Source organism: Harpia harpyja, chromosome 14 (genome assembly GCF_026419915.1).
Source record: "Harpia harpyja isolate bHarHar1 chromosome 14, bHarHar1 primary haplotype, whole genome shotgun sequence".
Classification (NCBI taxonomy): Eukaryota; Metazoa; Chordata; class Aves; order Accipitriformes; family Accipitridae; genus Harpia; species Harpia harpyja.
The window spans coordinates 13375742-13396681 of record NC_068953.1 but is presented as its reverse complement, the minus strand read 5'-3'; the positions used below and the strand labels follow the sequence as shown (position 1 = coordinate 13396681).

The 20940-nt window shown below is 50.0% G+C and overlaps 2 protein-coding genes across 2 annotated transcripts in view; both read left to right on the top strand.

Annotated features, from left to right (window-relative positions):
- Positions 1-281: 281 nt before the first annotated feature.
- ELAC2 (elaC ribonuclease Z 2) lies at positions 282-17164 on the top strand. Its single transcript, XM_052808129.1, has 24 exons — positions 282-637; positions 725-775; positions 860-930; positions 1674-1738; positions 2405-2462; positions 2989-3057; positions 3582-3737; positions 4237-4295; positions 5006-5064; positions 5153-5225; positions 6321-6433; positions 7060-7158; positions 7372-7510; positions 7587-7672; positions 9648-9757; positions 10569-10665; positions 11106-11244; positions 11826-11864; positions 12027-12136; positions 12597-12696; positions 12777-12897; positions 13097-13175; positions 14849-14993; positions 16291-17164. The coding sequence occupies exons 1-24, from the start codon at positions 297-299 to the stop codon at positions 16531-16533; spliced, it is 2622 nt and encodes an 873-aa protein (XP_052664089.1). The 5' UTR covers positions 282-296; the 3' UTR covers positions 16534-17164.
- A 1150-nt stretch (positions 17165-18314) lies between these two features.
- Positions 18315-20940, top strand: part of DNAH9 (dynein axonemal heavy chain 9) — a 210216-nt gene continuing 207590 nt past the window's right edge. Inside the window, exon 1 of the mRNA XM_052808369.1 lies at positions 18315-18855. Coding sequence (XP_052664329.1) covers positions 18502-18855 — 354 coding nt within the window. The 5' untranslated portion in view covers positions 18315-18501. The remainder of the gene's footprint in view (positions 18856-20940) is intronic.

Genomic DNA, 20940 nt, shown 5'->3' with positions numbered 1-20940 from the left:
CCCCGCAGGCCCCCGGCACGGCAGCTCCCCGCGGCAGGTCCAGGCCGGGCCCGCCGCGGCCCCGGGGCGGCAGCGGCGGCGGGGGGACGGGGGGGAGGCCGCTGAAAAGGGCGGGGGTTGCTAGGCACCCGCGTTGCTAGGCTCCGCCCCTCAGCGTGACTGCAGGCAGGGGAGTTCCGGTTGGGTAAGCCCAGTCGCGTGACAGCGGACGGTGGCCGAGCCGGGCCAGCGAACGGCGCCTCAGGGGCGGGTCGGCTGGAGAGGCCTCTGGCTTCTCATTGGCTCGCCCGCATCACATGGCGAGGGGAGCTGCCGAAGCCGCCGCGCGCCTATTGGCGGCGGCGGCGGCGGGGGCGAGGGCGAGGGGACGCGCGCGGATGTGGGCCCGAGCACGGGCGCTGCCGCCGGTTTTCGGCCTTGCGCGGCGGCTGGTGGCGGGCAGGGCCATGGCCGAGAGCTCCTCGGCGGCGCGGCCGGCGCGGCGGCCCAAGGACGTGCCGCGGCATGTGTGGGCCCGCGAGCGGCGGCGGAGCGCGGGCACGGGCCTGGCGGGGCCCAACACCGTCTACGTGCAGGTGGTGGCGGCCGGGAGCCGCGACGCGGGCGCCGCCGTCTATGTCTTCTCCGAGTTCAACCGGTGAGTGTGAGGCCGCGGGGACGCCCCGCGGGGGGGCTGGGGCCGGGGCGCCCCGTCCAGGCCTGCCCTGACGCCCCTTCCCCTCAGGTATCTCTTCAACTGCGGCGAGGGCACGCAGCGGGCCATGCAGGAGCACAAGTAAGTGGGGGGCAACCGGGGGGGGCCGCCCCGGGGCTGCACCGGTCCCTGCTCACCCCCACCCGCCCCCATCTCGCCCCTCAGGCTGAAGATCTCCCACCTGGACAGCATCTTCCTCAGCCGGGTGGCCTGGGCCAACGTCGGTGGGCTGCCAGGTGAGGGGGGGGGGCGGGGGGGCTGGCTGGGTGCCCCGGTGGCAGCCTGGCACGGGTTTCTCTCGCAAGGTCCAGCCACAGGCAGCAGCCTGTCTAGGCCAGAGGTGGTTGCTTTGCAAGCTGCCTGATGGGTGGCGCGTGGGGTCTTTTACGGAGTGGTGGAGAGAGGGAAAGCGCTGTCAGAACCGCTGGATTGCACGTGGGGCTCTGCAGTGCTCCCAGATGCAGCGTGGTCTCTGCAACAGTGGATGTCAGCACGTGGTGGAAGAGGCGCAGCCTCCCCAGCGTGCATGCCTTTATCTTCCCAAAATCTTTTAGAGTAGAAGGCATTACCAGTGTTGCGTCGCCAGCAGGGAGCTGTTTGTGAGTCAGACTAATTTGAGTTCAAAGGGACCTGCAAAGGTTTCTGGCCCACTCCTGTCCTCAAAGCAGGGTGAGATTACAACAGATCGCCTAGGATCTTGTCCATTAAAATTCCAGAAATCTTCAAGAAAGGAGGAGATTAACAATCTGTCCGGGTAACTTGCTCCAAATTGTGACTGTCAAGATTTGTAGATATTTTCTTTATCTGCGGAGATGAGTGACATGTTGAAACTGCCACAAAGCTGAGGCAAAATTGAATTTGGATCCAAGTTAAGTCCTGGCCTTCATGGAAGAGGCCCAGCACTCCTGGGTGGTGAGAGGGATCTTTCTTGTGTGATCTAGTGGGGCTGTGATAAAGCTGTTTCTCTGCTTTCTTTCAGGTATGATTCTTACGTTAAAGGCTATGGGGCTTCAAAGATGTGTTTTCCTAGGGCCACCAAAGCTGGTAAGTAGGGGAAGCTTGCAGAAGGGAGAGCGAACCCTTCAAATGTCAAAGCTTACCTTGGAATTCGGAGAGCTGGTATCAAAGGAGTGAATCATCATACAGGTGTAAAATGCTGTTCTGAGTTAGTGCCAGCCTGAAGGTTCTTCCAGAAGGACTGGCTTTAAAAAACAAGTCTCTTCAGATACACACAGGACAGCATCAGACTTCTGCTCCTTAAAACTGTCTTGTCAGCTAATATTCTAGTGAATCATGTTTTGGAAAAAACGCATTCTCTATTCTTCTGTCTGCTTCTCCTCATTTTCTTTTAATAGAAACTTGGTCTCTGATCTCCTGCTTAACGTGATCCTTGCCAGCCTAATGCCATGTGTAGGCTGAAAATGTCCAATCCTCAGCATTGTTTTAGTTCCTTGCAATATCTGCTGACTAATTATATTGATGGAAGGGATGGGGAGAGTGGTTCTGTATTTTCCTTTCTCTCTCTAAATGAATAATGCTCACTGGAGGTGGGGCACCTTCCCAGTGCTTTCTGGCTGGTTGTGTGCTGCCCAGGTTTTGCCTGACTTGGCATTGAGCCTTTGACTTCACTGAAAGTAACTGTAACTCCTGAAAGTGGCTTGTAATTGCACTGCCTGGGCATGGCCTCCTGATACACTGTCTCTTTTCCAGCAAAACTACTTGAAAGCGATTCGACTCTTTCCTGGGCCCCTAAAAAGGATGGATTTAGGTATGTAGGTCAGTGATGTGTAGTGAATATGACCTTGTAATTTCTTTTTGTTTCAGCTGTAGTCAAGGTTTCATTGAACAGGAACAACTTTTGAATAAATGCCTCTGGTTTAGATCCACTTAAAGAAAGTTTTAAACCTTTGTTTTGATCTGACGCACTGTTCAAATCCATCACAAGAACTGCCTGGAAGAAAAACAGTGTTTCCAGCTCTGTTTCTGGTAGGCCACTGCCAGTCTGTCTGACTAGTAAACAGCATTTGGTTTTAAAGCACTCTAAAGGCAGTTTGCTTCCAGAGTCTGCCAGTGAACTTGCTTAGCGTGGTATCATGGACTACTTTTTGTGGATGATGGGCTTTTAAGAACTTTAATTATTCATTGATCTTTGCAGTTGGGCAGAGAAAGGGAAGGGGGACATTCAGCAGGTTTTGTTTAAGAAAGAAAAAAAGATATCTTCCTGATTGAAATTCTTGTAGAGTAGGAATCTCTTCTTATGAGCTTGTCAATGCTGGTTTCTGATCTCTTTCCAGCTGTGCAATTGCACACAGAACCTGAGTATAAGGACGAGACGATGACGGTCTACCAAATACCTCTTACAGGTGAGCATGTGATGCTGTAGTCAGACAGGAGAAGCACTTGTTCGGTAACTATGCTTAAGGTGGTTAAAGGAGAGGCTTCTGTTTGCAAGCCTGAGTAAGGAGAGGTTTATTAATTTGTATGTTTTTCTCAGGAGAAGGATCTCTTTCAAAGAAACAAGACCTGCTGAGTCAGGGCCTTGGTTTGTTCCTTTAGGTGTGGGTGTATAGAATGACATGTGAAACATCACTGGATTTGGCTTGCTTAGCCAACTGAGTTTTCTTACTGCTGGAAACTGTGATACTTAGAGTACAGGCACAGACTTGACAGAGTTTAGCAGTTTTGAGAGAATCTGAAGGACTTGGATGATGGATGGCTCCTGAAATAAGTGACTAGAGTATGCACGCGTAAGACTGGGGGGGAAGAGCTCTGTATTCTGGTGCAGTTTAAACATGACTGTCATGGAAGAGGGAATGCTACTCATGCTTTTCTTATCTGTCCCTTTTGATTGAGTGATCTTTGTCTGTTTTTATTGGATTTGGGACAGGAAAACCACTAGCTGCTGAAAGTACATTGCCTCAGAGTCCTGGAGCATCAACCCAGGGTGGAAATAGCCCTAAAGGGGACACAGGGCCTGGATCCCCAAGAGCTGCACAGCAAAGCTTGGAGGAGGGCAAGGAAAAAGAAAGCCCAAAGAAAACAGGTGAAAAAAATGGAATGACCTTTTTAACTTTAACGAAATAACACCAAATTAAGGATTTGTCCTCTGAGCTGTTTGCTCTCTGGATGTGAGGTCTGTGGAGAAGCTCAGCTGAAGGATTACACGGAGCAGAATGAGTTCTGGTACTTTGGAAGCTGATGCAGAACTAATAAGGCCTAGAAACTGGATGTGATTCCTACTTGGGGTGAGATTAGTCCCTGTAGTAGTTAACCCCTGGCTGGAGTGGGTGCTCCAGCCTTTGTAATTTAATTACGAGTGGATGTTGAGGTTGATTGCTTTTCAGTCTTGGGCTTTATTTTGGTTTCTCATAGCTGAAACCATGGGCGCTCTGGCCTTAGGTGCTTGTAACATTTTGCTGCTGGGCTCCAAGTTGGCTGGATGATGTTGTCCCTGTTAATACTTTAGTAAACATTGACATGTTTTGGCTTTAAGAAAAATGATAGTCAGTGATGATTCTGAGTAGTTTTGCTTTCTTTTACAGATGACAAACAGAAGTGTGCAAGCAGGCATTCCGATCTGGTGATGGCTTTCCTTTGTAAAGTAAGCTTGGACACAAAGATCTCTAAATCAATGTAGAATAGAATACAGAAGAGAATAGAGTATTGCAGTTGGAAGGGACCTACACCGATAATCTAGTCCAACTGCCTGACCAATTCATGGCTGACCAAATGTTAAAGCATGTTATTAAGGGCATTGTCCAAATGCCTCTTAAACACTGACAGGCTTGGGGCATCAACCACCTCTCTAGGAAGTCTGTTCCAGGGTTTGACCACCCTCTCTGGAAAGAAATGTTTCCTAATACCATTAGGACATTTCATCTCGCTAAATAGATTTAATTTGAGATGGCATTTTCAAGCCAGACTTCGAAGCTATTTTGTGATTCTACTTTTCAAAGGTCAGCGTAACTGTAGCGTGAGTAGGAATGTGTAAAAACTAGAGACGTTTTTTAGAAGTGTTCTTTATAGAGTAGCCAGTTAAGAGTATACAGGTTCTGTTCTTGCTTAATGCTTACAGTAGGGAAGTCTGTCTTGCTTACTTGGCTAAAGAAGGAGCAAGAAGCAGCAGCGTGATCTTGGAAACCAGAAAGTCTAGTAAGAGCTTTTTGGGGGTAAATTAGACTAGTGGCTGTGGAAATGAAAAGAAAAAAAAAATTCCCTTGGCTTGTGGGGAAACAAACTGGAAGTATGTGGATCTTGTTTCCTGGCCCTCTTTATGTGGCTGATAATTCTGTTTTATTTTACTCTGTTCAGATTCACCCAAAGAAGGGAAAATTCCTAGCAGCTAAAGCACAGGAGATGGGCCTGCCAGTGTGAGTACAAGATCCCAGCCTGGCGGATGAGGCAACCCCAGGTGTGTTGATGTTGGCAAGCTAAATACTTCTATGGTCTTGTTTTCAGGGGAACTCCAGCCATTCTTCCCATAATTACAGCTCTCAAAAATGGGGAAAGCATCACTTTTGAGGGCAGAGAGGTAAGATGTATCTGTACTTTCTGCTGTGGCTTTGCCATCTTCCTTCCTTCACTGGGCTCCCAGGGTGACAATCTTTTTGTTTTGCCTACCAATAGGTATTGGGATATGTTGGATTTTTTGTTTGTTTGTTGGGTTGCGGGGGTTTTTTTGTTGGCTTTTTTTTTGTTTTGGTTTTTTTTTGTTGGGTTTTTGGGTTTGTTTTTTTTTTTTACACCCATCTTGAGGCAAGGGTGGATGATGGTTGTCTGCCTATTCCCTCTCATCCCTGCTAGGAGGTTGGCGTGGGTTTTGCTGTTTTTGAGCTTTGAGTGGCTACTTTTGGTTAGTAAGTGGTCTCTGTTTCAGCCCCAAGTTGTTGCTGAATGTGGCTCCTGTCAGGCGTGTGTCTGGGGCTGTTGCAGGGGTATGATTAGGGAAGTACGCTCTGAAATTAATTCGTTTGTGAGTATGGCTGTGTGTCTGCTATTTGTCAGAGCTTCTTCACGTCCCCTTCCCAAAGCTGATACAGGTCTAGGAGTGAACTAGTGGAGTTAATCCCTGCATGTTTTAAATCTGGGGTTTGAATGCCTGTGTAACTATCACTCCCTTGTAACTCTGTTTGCGCCTCTTGGACCAAAAGAAGTTCAATGGTTCCTGTGTGCAGGGTCTTAATCTCTCAAGCACTAGTTTGAAGTGAGAGGCAGAGCCAGCTCTGGCCATGTCCCAGATGATCTGTAAGTGAAGATCCTAACCTGGGAGATAGGATTGACATATCTTTGCATCATAAGAATTTCACAAAGCCTTTTTTTCTTAAGCATGCTTTTGCTACCATCTGAATCTGCTGTGGGAACCTAGATGCTGCTAAAATTCCCTTCCTTACATTAGGTTGTGGTTCGCTCTGAGACCAGGGTTGCGATTTGTTGTTACACAGCAAAATGCAAACTTGTGTAATGAGAGCAGAAAGGGAACAAGAACTGCAGTGGCTGGGTTTGCTGAGCATTGAGCCTGCTTGGAGCTGGCTAATACAGCACCTGCTGAAAGAGTCAGACATAATGATGCAAGAAGGGCTGCGTGTATAGCTTGATTGTGGTGTGATATTTGTGTATCTGCCTGCAGCTCTTTCCTGAAGAACTGTGTACCCCTGCTGACCCTGGCCCAGTGTTCATTGTGCTGGAGTGTCCTCATGAGGGCTTTGTGGATGCCATCTGTGAAAATGAGACCTTCCAAAGGTAGCAGGGCTGGGTGACCTGGAGTGTTTGGGGGAAGGCATCTGTGCTGACCTCTGCCAAAGAGAAGTTCTTGTCCTATCCTAGATGTGTTGGTTCTTGTGACTGATGTCTGAGCTGTTTGGCACTGTTAAGGAGCTAGAGATGTGAGAAAGGACTGGTGGTGCATTTTGAGCCTTTTAGGAAAGGCAGGCCTGTGCAGGACCTGTGGGGTTCTGTAACTGTCACAGGCCTGTCTTCCCTCAAGAGCCTCTGGAGAAGGAAATGTGCACTGGTGTCTTGCTGGGGAGCAATGTAGAGACTGCTGCTTCCCTGTGCGGTGGAAGCATGGACTGCATGTAAAGGCATGTTAGGCTTCTGAAAGGCTCTGCAGATGTTGGTGCTCTTGCAGGAGAGGAGCTGCTTTGGGGGTAGAGTGGAGGTGTCAGCAAATGGCAGGCTTGACCCTCATGGAGCCTTCTGCCTACTGCGATGTGGAGCCTAGAGTTCCTGGGCTCTGCTCTGAAGATCTGTGCTCTGCCTGCTTCAGGGGGGGCATCTGGTAGCACCAAGATGGAAGAGGGGAGGGCATGCCAAGGTGATGGAGGACTGAAGCGCAGGTATTCTTTCTGTGTTTGAATGTGCCCCAGGTACCAGGAGGGACTTCCGGGGAACCAGGTGGCCTTGGTTATTCACATGACTCCAGAGTCAGTGCTTCGAGACAGCCGCTACCAGCAATGGCTGGAAAGGTATGTGATCTTCTGATTACTTGGTTTACTGTCACTGTTGGGCAGCAGTGTGTTCTTATGGTGCAAATGTTTTTCCTGGAGTAGAAATAGCTGTTGGCTGGCAGCAGGGCTCTGCTGGCTCTGATAAGATTTTAGCTAATGGCTCAGGTGTGCACATATGCCCAGCTCCTACGTGAGGCTGAAGCTATTGTGCATTTTATTGTCCTCTTACAGATTTGGACCTGGAACTCAGCATTTGGTGCTCAATGAAAACTCCTCTGCAGTGCACAACCCACGCAGCTACAAGATCCAAACTCAGCTGAACCTCATCCACCCAGAGATCTTCCCTCTGCTCACGACCTACCAGAGCAAGGTAGGCCAGGCCCTGCTTGCCTGTGTACCTCATGCTCCTGAGCAAAGAATGTGTTTAATGTCACTTCTCCCTGTAGGAAGAAGAGGCAGTGTGTAGCGTGCCCATAGTGCGAGGAGAGTGCCTCTTGAAATACCACTTCAGACCACAACAGGAGTGGCAGAGGTCAGTGGGAGTCTTCTTTTGACTTACCAGGTTTTGGATGTTGGCTCGAAGCAGCTTTTCAGTGTGAGTCTGTGCTGAGGGAAGACTGTGCATCAGCATCCTTTGCAGATTCTTACTGACTGGGGTAGCTGCCAAGCTATCAACTGTGTTTTGGGGGGTGTGTCCCTGTCCCTGAAAGTCTCACACAAGGTGTAGGACACGGATGAGTGAACCACTGAAAACACCACCTGGCCAGTGGTTTGGGGTGTTGTTTCTGTCCCTCACTCTTTTGTAGCCTCATGCTCCTCTGTCCTTTGTTTTGATCTCATATGTTGTGCACCCAGCCGTGGCTGTGGCAGAGCAGATGGTGGCAGGGAGAGACTTTTTGGGGAGTCAGGTGAAAGTCTTATCAGGCTTTCTGGGTCTTCAAATGGTATCAGAGCCGAAAGCCCTGGGTGGTTAAACAGTTGCAGACTTCTCCACTGGTGCTTGCTTTGTGGGCAAGTGAAGCTGCTCAATGAAGATCTTGAGGGCAGGGGACCACGTGGTACAAGGGGGTACCAGCTGCCATGGCTCAAATTTGTGGCTCTGTTGGGCAGAATAGGAGGACCCTGATGCCAAGAAGAGTTTAAGTTTCTCAGCTTAAGGTGACTGAAGGCCTGTAGTACTGCACATGCTCTGATGCAGGACCAGGACACAGGTCCTTTATGCTTTTGAGTGGTGCCTGGAGCCGTTTTAGGTGGTTGTTCCTCTTCCAGCAGTCTCTATGCTGCCTTGCAGTGCCCTCTAGTGTCTGGCAGCTCTCTGGATCTGGACAGTGCAGGTCAGCATAGTGCTCTTCCAGGAGCTTCTCCAGTTTAGTGGAATGATTATTTCTGTGGTGTGGCTCAGCCCAATCGGGCCTTTTTGGTGCACACCATGCATGTGGTTGTATCTTCTCTCACCCCTCAAAATGGAACTTGGAAGGAACATTTGACTCTTTGTTGTAAGGCTGTTTTGGCATGGTAATTTGGCACTTTGCTGTAAGAAGTGCTGTCTTTTCAGTTCCTACCCTGCCCCATCTGTTATGTCCCAATTTCTCAGGATGATGACTCAGGTTTGCTGATTCCCAGGTCAGGATTAAGGTGAAACGACACCAGGAATCCTTTAACTCAACAAAACTCAACTTTTATTAGCTCACAACAAGAATTGGCATGCTCACCACAAAAATTGGTATGCTCACAACAAAAATTGTCAGGAAGCTATGTCAGTAAACTGTGTAACGTGCTAACCATGCATCACCAAACATATACTACAGGCCTTGCTTATCTGGGAATCAGTTCAGGGAAGACAATAAGGAGAGCCCTCCCATTGAGCCACGAGGTTCAGAGCAGACCCCCTTGCTTTCTAGACTCCTTCTCAGAGAGGAAGGAGCCTAGGGGTGGCTGGATCTGCTCTTAGTCCCAGACGTGGTCAGCGGTTTATGTCTAAAGGGATGAGGTGTAAGGATTATGGAAAAGGGAAAGAGAGAGAGAGAAGAGAAAAATTTCACCGGTCCTGGGTCCAGCGTTGGTTCCGTCAGCTGAGGGGTCCAGTCTGCTGAGGGGTCTGGTTCGGGTGGGCTCGCGCACGTGGGGCTTCAGTTTGTGTCCTTTTATCATCCCTACCCCACCTTCAGGCGGACGTTAGGCTAATTAGGTGTCATGCGCAGTTTGTGAGCCTTTGGGCTTGGGGGTTGTTTGGGGAGTAATTTCCTCTTCCCTGCAAGGTGAGTTGCTCTGTTCAGCATATCAGAACAGCACATCAGAACAGGGAGCTGTGCACCCTCCAGCACACCCTCCTCCTCCTGTTGCTGATGGGTGCTGATCGGCTTCTCTTCACCTGTGGTTCCTTGCTAGGCAGAGTTCCTTGTTATGCAGAGATAGTCATTAAGCAGAACTTGTCCCACCACAATGTTTGAGACATTTAACTCTTTCAGTCTCTCACACCCATCCTGATACATGGCCTGTTCTTCCAGAGATGCTGTGACAGTCTGTGATCACGATGCATTTGTTAGTGAAGCCTTGGATCTCCCTGACTTCCAGACTCGTGTGAAGGAGTGCAAAGAGAGCCTCTCTGCTCTACCAGGTAAGGATCAGCAACTTGTCTTGGATCAGTGTAATGAGAAGTAGGAGGTCTTGGTGACCTGCTGCTTTAGAGCCCAGACAAAGCTGTGAACATGCAGTTTTCCTGCTGCCTGTGAGGTGCTCTTACGTCCTCCTGGAGCTGTGCAGAGGACAGGCTTAGTGCAAACTGAGTTAGCTCATTTCAGTTGGATTTACACAGTGTTGTGCTTCTGGTTTTCTGAAGCTGCTAGGTTTGGGAATTGAGCGTTGTTGGGGTCAATTAGAGACAAAGCAGCTGTGTGTTATTTCTCTGAGTTGATCAGAGCTCTGCTCATGTTGAATGCTGTCATAGCAGCCACAGTGTGAGTCCCTATGTCTGGGAGAAGTCTTGATCTTAGAACCAGCTCCTGGTGGGGCATTTGGCTCTGAATTTCAGTTGTCCTGTTGGCAGTGAGGCTTTCATGGCATGACACAGCACCGCTCACTTGCTGTCTGGATCCTGATTCTGGGGAGAGTTGGGGCACCATAGAGCAGCAGTCAGGTCCCTCTTGAACTGCCAGCTCTGTCATGGGCAATGAGCAAGAGTCCTTGTTTGCCTGCCTTTGCATACACAGTTATGTGTTGTGATGTGTTTTCTTGGTGGTGCTTATTCTGTCTTCTGTCTTCCCTTGTAAACCTTGCTGCTGTAGGAAAGCCAGAGGCTGAGGGACGCAAAAATGAACATGCTGAACATGTAGACTCTGGAGTTAGTAGGCTGTTGAACTAAATGGTGTCTGACTGGGCAGTATGTGGATAACATTGACTTACAAATCCTTGTTGTCTGTTTTCTCCAGGTAATGTGGGTGCTTATCCTGAAATTGTGTTCTTGGGAACAGGATCCGCAATTCCAATGAAAATCCGAAATGTCAGTTCTACGCTGGTAAATACCAGGTAAATCCCAGTGTCATGCATTCTGCTTGGAGAGGCTCAGTGTCTCAAGAGGGTGTTGCTCAAGGGCTGTTTTGACTGGTGTGTTGATGACACACGGAGAGTGCCCCTATTGTGGAGTCGGTAGGACTTCAGTTTCAGGCACCTGTGTCTCCCGTAGGTGGGGAATACCTGAGAGCCACCTGTAAAGACAAACATTTCATGTCTTCATTCATTTTACCATCTGCCCTAAGGGTGTGTTCAGCATCAACACAAGACCAGAATGAGCTATGCAGACAGAACAGTCTTTCTAAAGCCTTGGCTAGTAGGACTGGAGTAGCATTTAGAGATGTAGAGCACTAAGAACTCTCTGCCTTCCAACCCAAAAGATCCTCCTCCCTGAATGGACCCTGGTCAGAGCTCATACAGTGGCTGCTAAATGTCTTTGTCACTTGTCTTGCCAGCTCTACCCGATCCCTGCTCTTGGACTGTGGAGAAGGAACGTTTGGACAGCTCTGTCGCCACTATGGACAGCAAGTTGACCAAGTGCTGTGTAACATAGTAGCTGTGTTTGTGTCTCACATGCATACTGATCATCATTCGGTAGGTTGAGTGTGTTGGAAGGAGAAGGGGTTCTGTGCAGGCATGCTCTGCTGTTTGGGATTCAATGTAGCAGCAGCTGATGAATGTAAGCTGCCCTGCTGTTAGGGCTGCACTTCCCCTCTGCATCCCCCAGGCACTGCTGAATCTGTGTTTCTACTCTCCTCCCTTCCTGTTAGGGGTCCCCTGCAGACTTGCTGGGATCATCCAGAATTGTATTTTTTTTAGTAGTGTCCAACCCAGGTCACAGAAGGACCAGTTGGTCTATTCTAGGACTTATCAGGGCAGGCTCTTTGCTGGTCTGCTGTCTTTTGTCTGGAAACCACACTGGGTCTAAGATGTTGGGTAGAGACTTTCTGCTCGCTGCCCTTCTTTTGGAAGCAGACACAGCAGCACTGGGAAGGGCTGAAGGGCTTGTGTTGTGGGCTGCTGGCCACCAGCTTGGGGCATAAGCAGTGACAGTGTTACAGCAGTTCAGCAAGTTTTCCAAAAACTGCAGCTTGCTGAGCTGCGGTAGCGCTGTTGCCACTTACGCCACAGATATTTCTGACTACAGCTTGCTGTCTTGTTTATTCCCTTTGCAGGGGTTGTTGAACATCCTGATGGAGAGGCGGAGAGCTTTTGTAAGTAGTACTGTTGTTTCACTGCTCCTGAACGTGTCATGGAGTGAGGGTAGGGGAACTTCTGAGTAGTGGAAAAGCACCATTGTTTCCCTAGGTATTTCTTCTCTCTGATTTGGCATATACTTAGTATTGATTTTTTTCCCCCTGCCTCTGCTTTTCCAGGCAGCCCTTGGTCAGGCTTTCAGCCCTCTGTTTCTGGTAGCACCTGAACAGATCATGCCTTGGCTACATGAGTACCACAACCACTGTGAAGAGATTCTTGGAGACATCAGGTGAGTGTTCTGTGTGGTATGCAGAGAAATGTCCTTGCTGAGTCCTTATTCAAGGTGAAGTACTGTCATCCATTCCCCCCACCCCTTCGTTAAAGGCAACTCTAACTCCTTCCACTGTGTATAGAATTAGGATGTGCAGTTTGCAAAGGAGAGGATAGGGTTTGTCACTCAGTTGTGCTACTTAATAGAGGCTTACATGCAGGCTTTCCTTTTCCTTAGGAAAGGGGATTTGGGCAAGTGAAAAAAGATTCCTGGAAGAGAGTATTTGACAGTGGGGAAGAAATGGTTGGATGAGTTACTGCGGCACTGGATAGTGAAAGCAGGGGGAAAAACAGATGGGTGCACAAAAATGTCTTGTTTGTAGGGTGCTGAACTGAGAAGGAGAAATAGGCTGCTTAAAGATAAGATCAGGTTTTACTTTGTACCGGTCCTTAGTTCTCTCTTCTTCCTTCCCTCACAGAATGATTACTTCCCAGTCTCTTGTGAAAGGCTGTGAGAACATCAAACCTAAAGCCAAATGGTTTGTCAGTTCTCTGTTAGAGAACTATGGCTTGGCTGAGGTAAGCTCATGAGCTGACAGGGTCAGTTGCTAAGAGGGGCAAGAGGGGACCTGAGGTGTAACACTTGTATCCTTGTTCAGTTTCAGACTTGTGAAGTCCAGCACTGTAAAAATGCTTTTGCATGTTCAATGATCCACAAATCTGGCTGGAAAGTAGTCTATTCTGGTGACACAATGCCCTGCATGGCCTTAGTACAAATGGGTAGGTGACAAAAACCCTCTGCTTGAAGAATCTCGGGGACAAATGTCTTGAATTGTTAGTATCCGAAGCAGGCATGCCTGAACCCTTGGTGCTATGCCTGCAACGCAGTGAGGGGTTAAGGGGAGGAAATGAGAGTTCATGTAGGCTGTTGAACTAGTCTATATTCAACTGAAGAATGAATATATGATTATTTGCACAGGTAAAAATGCTACCCTGCTGATCCATGAAGCAACATTGGAAGATGGCATGGAAAGAGAAGCTATAGAGAAGACACACAGGTGGGGTGTGTTCTGCTGTCTATCACTATTAGGAAGGCAAAGATACTGAGCTGGGTTTTGTCCTTGGAGCTGGTGGTGCAGGGCCCAAGTCCTGTAGATGGTTCTGGTGTGCGTAGAGCTCTACAACACTAAAAGTGGTGTGTTGCTCATTGCACCAGCTGTGTAACCCTCTGTCACGTCCCAATTTCTCAGGGCAATGACTCAGGTTTGCTGATTCCCAGGTCAGGATTAAGGTGAAACGACACCGGGATCCTTTAACTCACAAAACTCAACTTTTATTCACTCACAACGAGAATTGGCATGCTTACAACAAGAATTGGCAGGAAACTACACCAGTAAATTGTGTAATGTGCTAACCATACATCATCAAACATATACTACAGGCCTTGCTTATATGGGGATTAGTTCAGGGAAGACAATAAGGCAAGCCCTCCCATTGAGTCACGAGGTTCAGAGCAGACCCCCTTGCTTTCTAGACTCCTTCTCAGAGAGGAGCCCAGGGGTGGCTGGATCCACTCCTAATCCCAGACTTGGTCAACGGTTTATGTCTAAAGGGATGAGGTGTAGGGATTACAGAAAAAGAGAGAGACAGAGAAGAGAAAGCTTTCACCAGTCCTGGGTCCAGCGTCGGTCCAGTCTGCCAAGGGGCCCAGTTCCAGTGGGCGTGTGCACGTGGGGCTTCAGTTTGTGTCCTTTATCACCTCCTTGCCCCTCCTTCGGGCGGGCACTCAAACTCATTAGGCTAATTAGGTGTCATGCGCGGTTTGTGCTTCCAGAACCTTTGGGAAATGGGTCGGTGAGCTTGGGGGTCGTTTGGGGAGTCGCTTCTCCCTCCCAGCAGGTACGACCGCTTTTTGACCTTTGTGCCAAATGTGGTGAGCTGCCCCGCTCAGCCTATCAGAACCGCGCACCCTCCGGCCCGCCCTCCGCGCCCTGTTGCTAAGGCACTTCTGCAGTCCGTTGCTAGGCGGGGTTCGTTGTTCTGCAGAGCAGAACTTGCCCCAGCACCATGTTTGAGACATTAACTCCTTCAGCCTCTGACACCCTCACAGCTCTTCTGAACATCCCCCAAGAGGAATGGGGAAAGGTTTTATGTATATGGTAGTAACTCTACAAATAGACTAGCCCAAAGGAAAGGCCCTCTGCTTGATCACATTTTAGGGCTAAGCTCAAGAAGTAGAAGAGTCACCTTACCCCTGCAGCCAGCCACGCAATTCAAACTGAGCGCTGCAGCCAGCGATACCGAGTGCTGCCCCTAGCAAAAGTGGGGAGACCTGAGAGGAGCTTCTTGGAATTACATGTGAGTTACAAGGCAAGAGAGCTGGACTTGCTGGCACCCCTGGGATGAGTATTTGAATAAGCTCATGTTCCCAGTTCGTGGAGCTCTTAAATGCAGAGCTCCAAGTAATTACAGCTGCTTTCCAGCACTCAGAGTCATTTGGTAGTCAGAGACTTGCCACCAGTGCAGGTTGTCAGAGGAAGAGGTGCCTGGGCATGCCTGCAAGGAGCAGGGACACCTTGTGCTCAGCAAGTGGTAGATGGTATCCGCTGTTGGCTGTTGGTGCGATCTGACCTTAGATGCAAAGCAGCCTGCCCTGCCCGGTTGGAGGGCAGTACTAGCCAACCTGTGTGTGACCGGGGTATGCGGTGCCATGTTCCTATTCCTTTTGCAGCACAACCTCCCAGGCAATTCAGACTGGGATGAAGATGAATGCAGAGTTCATCATGCTCAATCACTTCAGTCAGAGATATGCCAAGATCCCACTGTTCAGTGAAGACTTCAGTGAGAAGGTTGGAATTGCATTCGATCATATGAGGGTAAGTTGCGACCTTTGAGCCAGACTGTGGGAAAGGTTTCAGTGTTACTTTGGGATGGCTGGTGTCCTGGTTTAACCCTAGCCAGCAACTAAGAACCATGCAGCCACTCACTCACTCCCACCCCACCCAGTGGGATGGGGGAGAGAATCTGGAAGAAAAAGTAAAACTCATGGGTTGAGATAAGAACAGTTTAATAGGACAGAAAGAAAGACACTAATAATGATAACAATAATAATAAAATGACAATAATAATAATAATAAAAGAATTGGAATATACAAAACAAGTGATGCACAATGCAATTGCTCACCACTTGCCGACCGATGCCCAGTTAGTTCCTGAGCAGCGATCCACACCCCCCCAGCCAACTCCTCCCCAGTTTAGATACTAGGCATGATGTCACATGGTGTGGAATACCCTTTTGGCCAGTTGGGGTTAGCTGTCCTGGCTGTGTCCCCTCCCAACTTCTTGTACCCCTCCAGCCTTCTTGCTGGCTGGGCATGAGAAGCTGAAAAATCCTTGACTTGGTATAAACACTACTTAACAACAACTGAAAACATCAGTGTGTCATCAACATTCTTCTCATACTGAACCCAAAACATAACACTATACCAGCTACTAGAAAGAAAATTAACTCTATCCCAGCCAAAACCAGGACAACTGCTTGTGAATTAAATTCTTCACTTGTAATGTATCAATACACCATCTCCTGAAGAGGAGTCTCCTCTGAAACAGCTCCTTTTACTGCTGGCAGCAGACGTCACCAATGTGGGGAAAGAGTGGCATGGAGTGAGACAGGTGCTGATGGCTCTTGAGAACAGAACTGGGTACTTGCCTCATGTCACCTCTATCCTGTGCATGCCACTCCCAGCTGAAAACCTAATTTTGCTTCCATTCCTGCTCCCTTCTCAATTGGTGTGCTGCTTTAATGGCTTTCTGCAAAAGACCTCCAGAAGCCAAAAGCTGCTGCGATTGGGTTGAACGCAGACATAGCAGTGAGAATAGCTCACTAATTGATCAAAACTTGTATAGTGTCCACATCATTTCTTGTGAAGAAAATGTAAATAACTTGGCATATGGGATCTGTGTGGACTGACTGCTGTAGGGTTGAAAATGATGACCTGCCTGCTAGCGTCAATGCAGCTGAAAATTGTCAGCGATGTTAGGGCTCCTCAGTGCTGGGTGCTGCACAGAGGAACAAGCAGTGCCCTGCCATCTGAACAGGCAAAAGATGGGGCATGAGGAAGGAAAACAAAAAGCAATTCTCATGCAGGTGCTCCTGTGCTTGATGTATTTCAGGTACGTTTTGGTGACTTTCTGACAATCCCGAAGCTGATCCCACCTCTGAAGGCTTTGTTTGCGGATGACATAGTGGAAATGGAGGAGCGGAAGGAAAAACGGGAGATGCGGCTTCTGAAGGAGACTGCTATAGTCTTGGACAAACTGACTGGTGGTGAGAACAAGGAAGCACCATGCCAGAAACGGAAACAAGCCAAGAACCATCAGGAACTACCAAACAAGAAGCTTAAAACAGTAAACTGAAAGAAACAAGGTTGAGAATGCTCTGCTCTGTAAGAGGTGCCCTGCTCTCTGCAGGCCTTGGGAGTGCGCAGTGCCGCGGGCACCGTGGAAAAAGGGGCTGGCCTCAGCGTCTGGGTTTGCTTGGTCATCAGTGGATCTCCGTGGGCTGAAGCTACCAAGCATGCTGTCAGCAGTGCGAGTCTTTGCGGCAACAGCATCTGCCCATACAGTTCCTGTTCCTGGGTCTCACCAGTCCATGTGTCATTTTTCTTTTAGCCAAAAGTTCTTCTCTCTGAACTGTTTTAGTTTTTGGTTTTATGCTACAAGCTATTATTGATAATGTAACAGCAGCAGTTGTGACCTTTGCAAGAGATCAGGTTTGAGAAGCCCTTGAGGGGCCATGGATTTGCCAGAGTAAGGTGGGCAGGTCTCTGGATTATGAGGAATGTAACTAGGTATTAGAACCCAGATCACAGGAGCAAATTTCACATTAAAATGGGACCCAATTAATTTTTAGGTTAAATTAGGGATGTGAATGCTACAGTGTTCCCATTTTATTTTGGTTTTCTCAGCTGATTTTTTTTTCTCATAAGATCAGTTTTCCAAAACCTTTATTTAGAATCTGAATAAACCCCTCGACATTGTACAGGAACCTGTGTTTTGTCTAGATTGCTAATGAGGACTTAGTGAGGGAAAAGAAATACCTGAATTGCTCCAGAGAATTACCTTGGTTGGCTGTTTCTGCATTACACCATTGGTGTAAAGACCAAGATCTCACCCTAATGCTGGAGCCTTATGCCTGTTCTAGCTGTGTTCCGTGCCAGCAAAATCATATCTGCCTCCGTTACGCTACAGGCAGGAGCTTCGCTTGTCAGTTCAAGCTGGTACCAACTGGGGGTGGCTTTTGAATGGCTCCAGAACAGACAACTGTGAATTGCCTCCGGCAGATTCCAGTTCTGGATGCAGGGGATGGGAAAGCTGGCAAAGCAGGCAGGTATGGGGAAGGTCTGTGCTTAAGAGGAGTGTTTTCGAGGCTTTCTGTGGGTCAGCTTTGCTTCTTCCCTTACCAGTGCTGTAACTGCATGTGTTGGGAAGCAGGAGGGGGAGCTTTGCACTGTTTCAGTTAAGGAGCTCAGTTTCAGAGGCATGTCAAAGGCACTAGGCCCCCCCGCACTGCTCAGCAAATGATACCAGCATATATTAAAGATTTAAGACTTCATTTTAAGGTGATGGAAAATTAAGGCACAAACTGGCAGCAAAGCATCTTTTGTTCATTAGCTGCGCTTTAATATTATGCTTGTCTAAAGCAGAAACTGGGTAATTGACGCAGCTGGGTACTACAAAAGAGGTCTGCTGGGCTTTTAAGAGTAGCAGGGGACGGGGGAAAGACTAAGCAGGTACTTGTTATTGCGCAGGTGTAAATAGGATCACATTGGGGTGCCCAGGGGAGGGCACAGTTACTGCTGTGGTACAACAAGCAGCCCCTGTGCTGCACCAGCTCCCCCTGCTTCTTTTCACAGAAGTAAAGAAGGGTCTTCTATTTAGAAAATACTGAACCACTTCTCACGTAAAGGTATTAATAAAATGCAAATACAGCAGTGTTAGGAGACCAGAATGGACAAGATACAGCTCCAGGTGGCTGGTGCAAGTAGGGCAGTGTTGTGGAGTAACGCGATAGGGGCCTGTGCCTGGTGTAGAAAACTGACGCGGGCCTGGGCTCGCCAGCTTCTCCTCGCGGGGGAGATTGCTTCTGGGGACGCCCAGCTGCGCCGGTGTACGGAAACACCGGGCTGCGAGGAGGGAAGCCGGCGTGAAATCCCAGCCCGGAGAAGCTGCGTCTCCCGGGCGCGCTGGGGCGGGCGCTGGGGCCTGCCCTCGCCTTCCCGGCAGGAGGCCGGGGCCGGCCCCCGGGAGTCCCGCTCCTGCCCGGGGCCGCGTCCCCCGGGCAACGGCGGCTCCTCCTCGCAAACAGCCGCCGGTGCCGGCCGGATGGAGGCGGCGGAGCCGGAGCCCGAGCCCGAGCCCGAGCCCGGCGCCGGGCGGCTGGGGCGGTGCGCGGCGCGGGGGCTGGGGGTGCCGGCGGAGCGCTGGGAGCGCTGGGCGGGCGGCGGGGCGGCGGGGCCGCTGCTGCGGGGCTTCCTGAGGGGGGCGGCGGGGCCGGCACTGCTGGCCTGGCGCGGCCCCGGCGGGGAGCTGGCGCTGGGGCCGCCGCCGCCGCCGCCTGCCGCCGCCCGCCACAAGGCGATCTTCTTCCTCCGGCCGCCCGGCGCTGGCGCCGAGGAGCTGCTCTGCGGGGACCTGCCCGCCGATGCCCTGGGGCACTTCGCCGCCCTCGTGGAGGAGGTAAGGCCCGGGCAGCCCCGCAGTGGCGGCCCCGCAGTGGCGGCCCTGGCCGCTGGGCGCCGGGGGAGCCCGGGCACCGACGGGTACCCCTGGGGCCGAGCGCCGGGGCCGGGCACTGCCCCTCGCAGGTGGCCGCGGGGAAGGCGTCCGCCCCTGCAAACAGGCTCCTGGGCCTCCCTCCTGTCTCTGCTGGTGCGCTCCTACCCTCGACTCTGCCCCCGGCAGCACCTCCTGGCCCGCGGGGGTCTTTAGAATTCATTCAAGCCTCCTAAACCCCGATCCGCATCAGCTCTGGGCCTGCCTAATGGTGGTGTACTGGTGGGACTGATCCACACCGCAGAATGGCAGAAGGGCAGGTGCTGGAAGGGACATCTCCAGGTCATCTGGTCCAACCCCCTGCTCAAGCAGGGCCACCCAGAGCCAGTCGGCCAGGACCATGTCCAGGTGGCTTTTGAATATCTCCAAGGGTGGAGACTCCACAACCTCGAGCAACCTGTGCTAGTGCTCAGTTACCCTCACAGTGAAAAAGTGTTTCCCGATGTTCAGAATGAGCCTCCTGTAGCTCAGTGCCCGGTTACCTCGGGTGGGCTGATGTTTTCCTAAAGGTTCGAGTGCTTTCTCTTTCCTGTGTTAGTAGCCTGAACCAGACAGCATTGTCTAGATTTATTCCTGATGGCCGCTGACCCAGAGAAGTCTCAGCAGTGAGGCTGTAATGAGAAAGTAGAGGAGCTGCTTGATTTGAGAAGCTGTGGTGATGCTGTTTGTATATTAAGATGGTGACCGATAGATTGGATTCCCAAGAGCAGGCTGCCAGACTGGTTATCTTGGTTTTGTGGGATAACACAGGAGCTTTTGTTTTGAGGTGTTTGATGAGCCCTGCGGTCTTGGTAAGTCTGCACAGACAGCGGTTTTTGCATCGTGGCTTTGTTTGTAAATGATGGCAGATAGCATATGATAGGCATTGTAAACACCATCTGCTACAGGGAGACTTTGGGGTAGGAACACTTCAGCAGATCCTCTTAGATCTTCTTTTCTGGCTGCCTTCAGCAGCTGGGGTTGTGCAATCCTGACTGCTTGTTCGCAGGCTTTTCTCTCCCCTCTGCGCAGACAGATGCGGTATTTCTGTAGGGAGCAGATCGTGCCTGGGTTTGGTCCCACTTTCCTCTCAAACTTTACTTTAAGGAAAACAGAGCGGTGGTGCTGGGTCAGGAGGACGGGGTGGGTCTGCGCGAAGGCAAAAAAGGTCTTGGATTTTCTAAGGTTGGGGACATGCATTGCGCTGCCTGCTGCACAAGCACTTCTTGCAGAGTTTGTTATCAGAGGTTTTTAGGACAGTCTTAGAATAATTTGTCCAGTGAAAGAAACAGTTTGTGTCAAACTTTCTGTGGGTCATTTAGGATATCAGGAATAGACACACCAAAACTCTGTCTGTATTCAGTGAGGAAGTGCACAGCTGAGCTGTAGGTCACAGCTGGGGTGACCTTGTCTGCTTGGTACACTTCACTCTTGTGATGGCTGAAGGGAACACACCTCCGCTCTGCAGAGCTGGGGGTTCATTGTGAGTCCAGTTATCGTTTGAACAATCAAAAAGAAAATGAACAGCTATCATTTGACTGGTTACAACATTACTAGCATTAGCAGTCCACATGATTTAAGTAATAGAGACAAATCTTGCTAATAATGTAGCTAAAACTGTGGAAGGTGAACTCGGCAGTACCTGCCTGTGTTCCCTGGGGTTGTGGTCCCCGTTCCCACAGCTCCCTGGGCATGAAGGTTGCTGATGCCAGTCTTCCTCAGGTCTACAGTGCCAGTCATGGTTACGAAGAATCTGCAGCACCTTGGGACGGCACTATGGCGGTGCTGTGCTGCTTTATTCCTTTTCAATTTTGTGTCCATTTGTAGCTATTTTTATACCTTTAGTCTCCCCTGAGCCTGGTAACACAAAGGGCTGTTGTTTGTCACCAGGGACAACCCGGCTTTACCAGGTTGTTGCCAAAGGCTGGTCCCAGAGCGGAGTAGGTGACAGACACTGTGCTGCTGTCACAGCTCAAACAAGCCAAAAGCAGCTCAGGTCCAGGCAGGCTC

What these genes read in the sequence shown, in the direction of transcription:
- ELAC2 (XM_052808129.1), top strand. Translation starts at nt 297, where the DNA reads ATGGCGAGGGGAGCTGCCGAAGCCGCCGCGCGCCTATTGGCGGCGGCG. An exon ending in TCCTAGGGCCACCAAAGCTG is followed by an intron (nt 1,739 to 2,404) that starts GTAAGTAGGGGA and finishes TCTCTTTTCCAG; the next exon opens with CAAAACTACTTGAAAGCGAT. An exon ending in CCACAACAGGAGTGGCAGAG is followed by an intron (nt 7,673 to 9,647) that starts GTCAGTGGGAGT and finishes CTGTTCTTCCAG; the next exon opens with AGATGCTGTGACAGTCTGTG.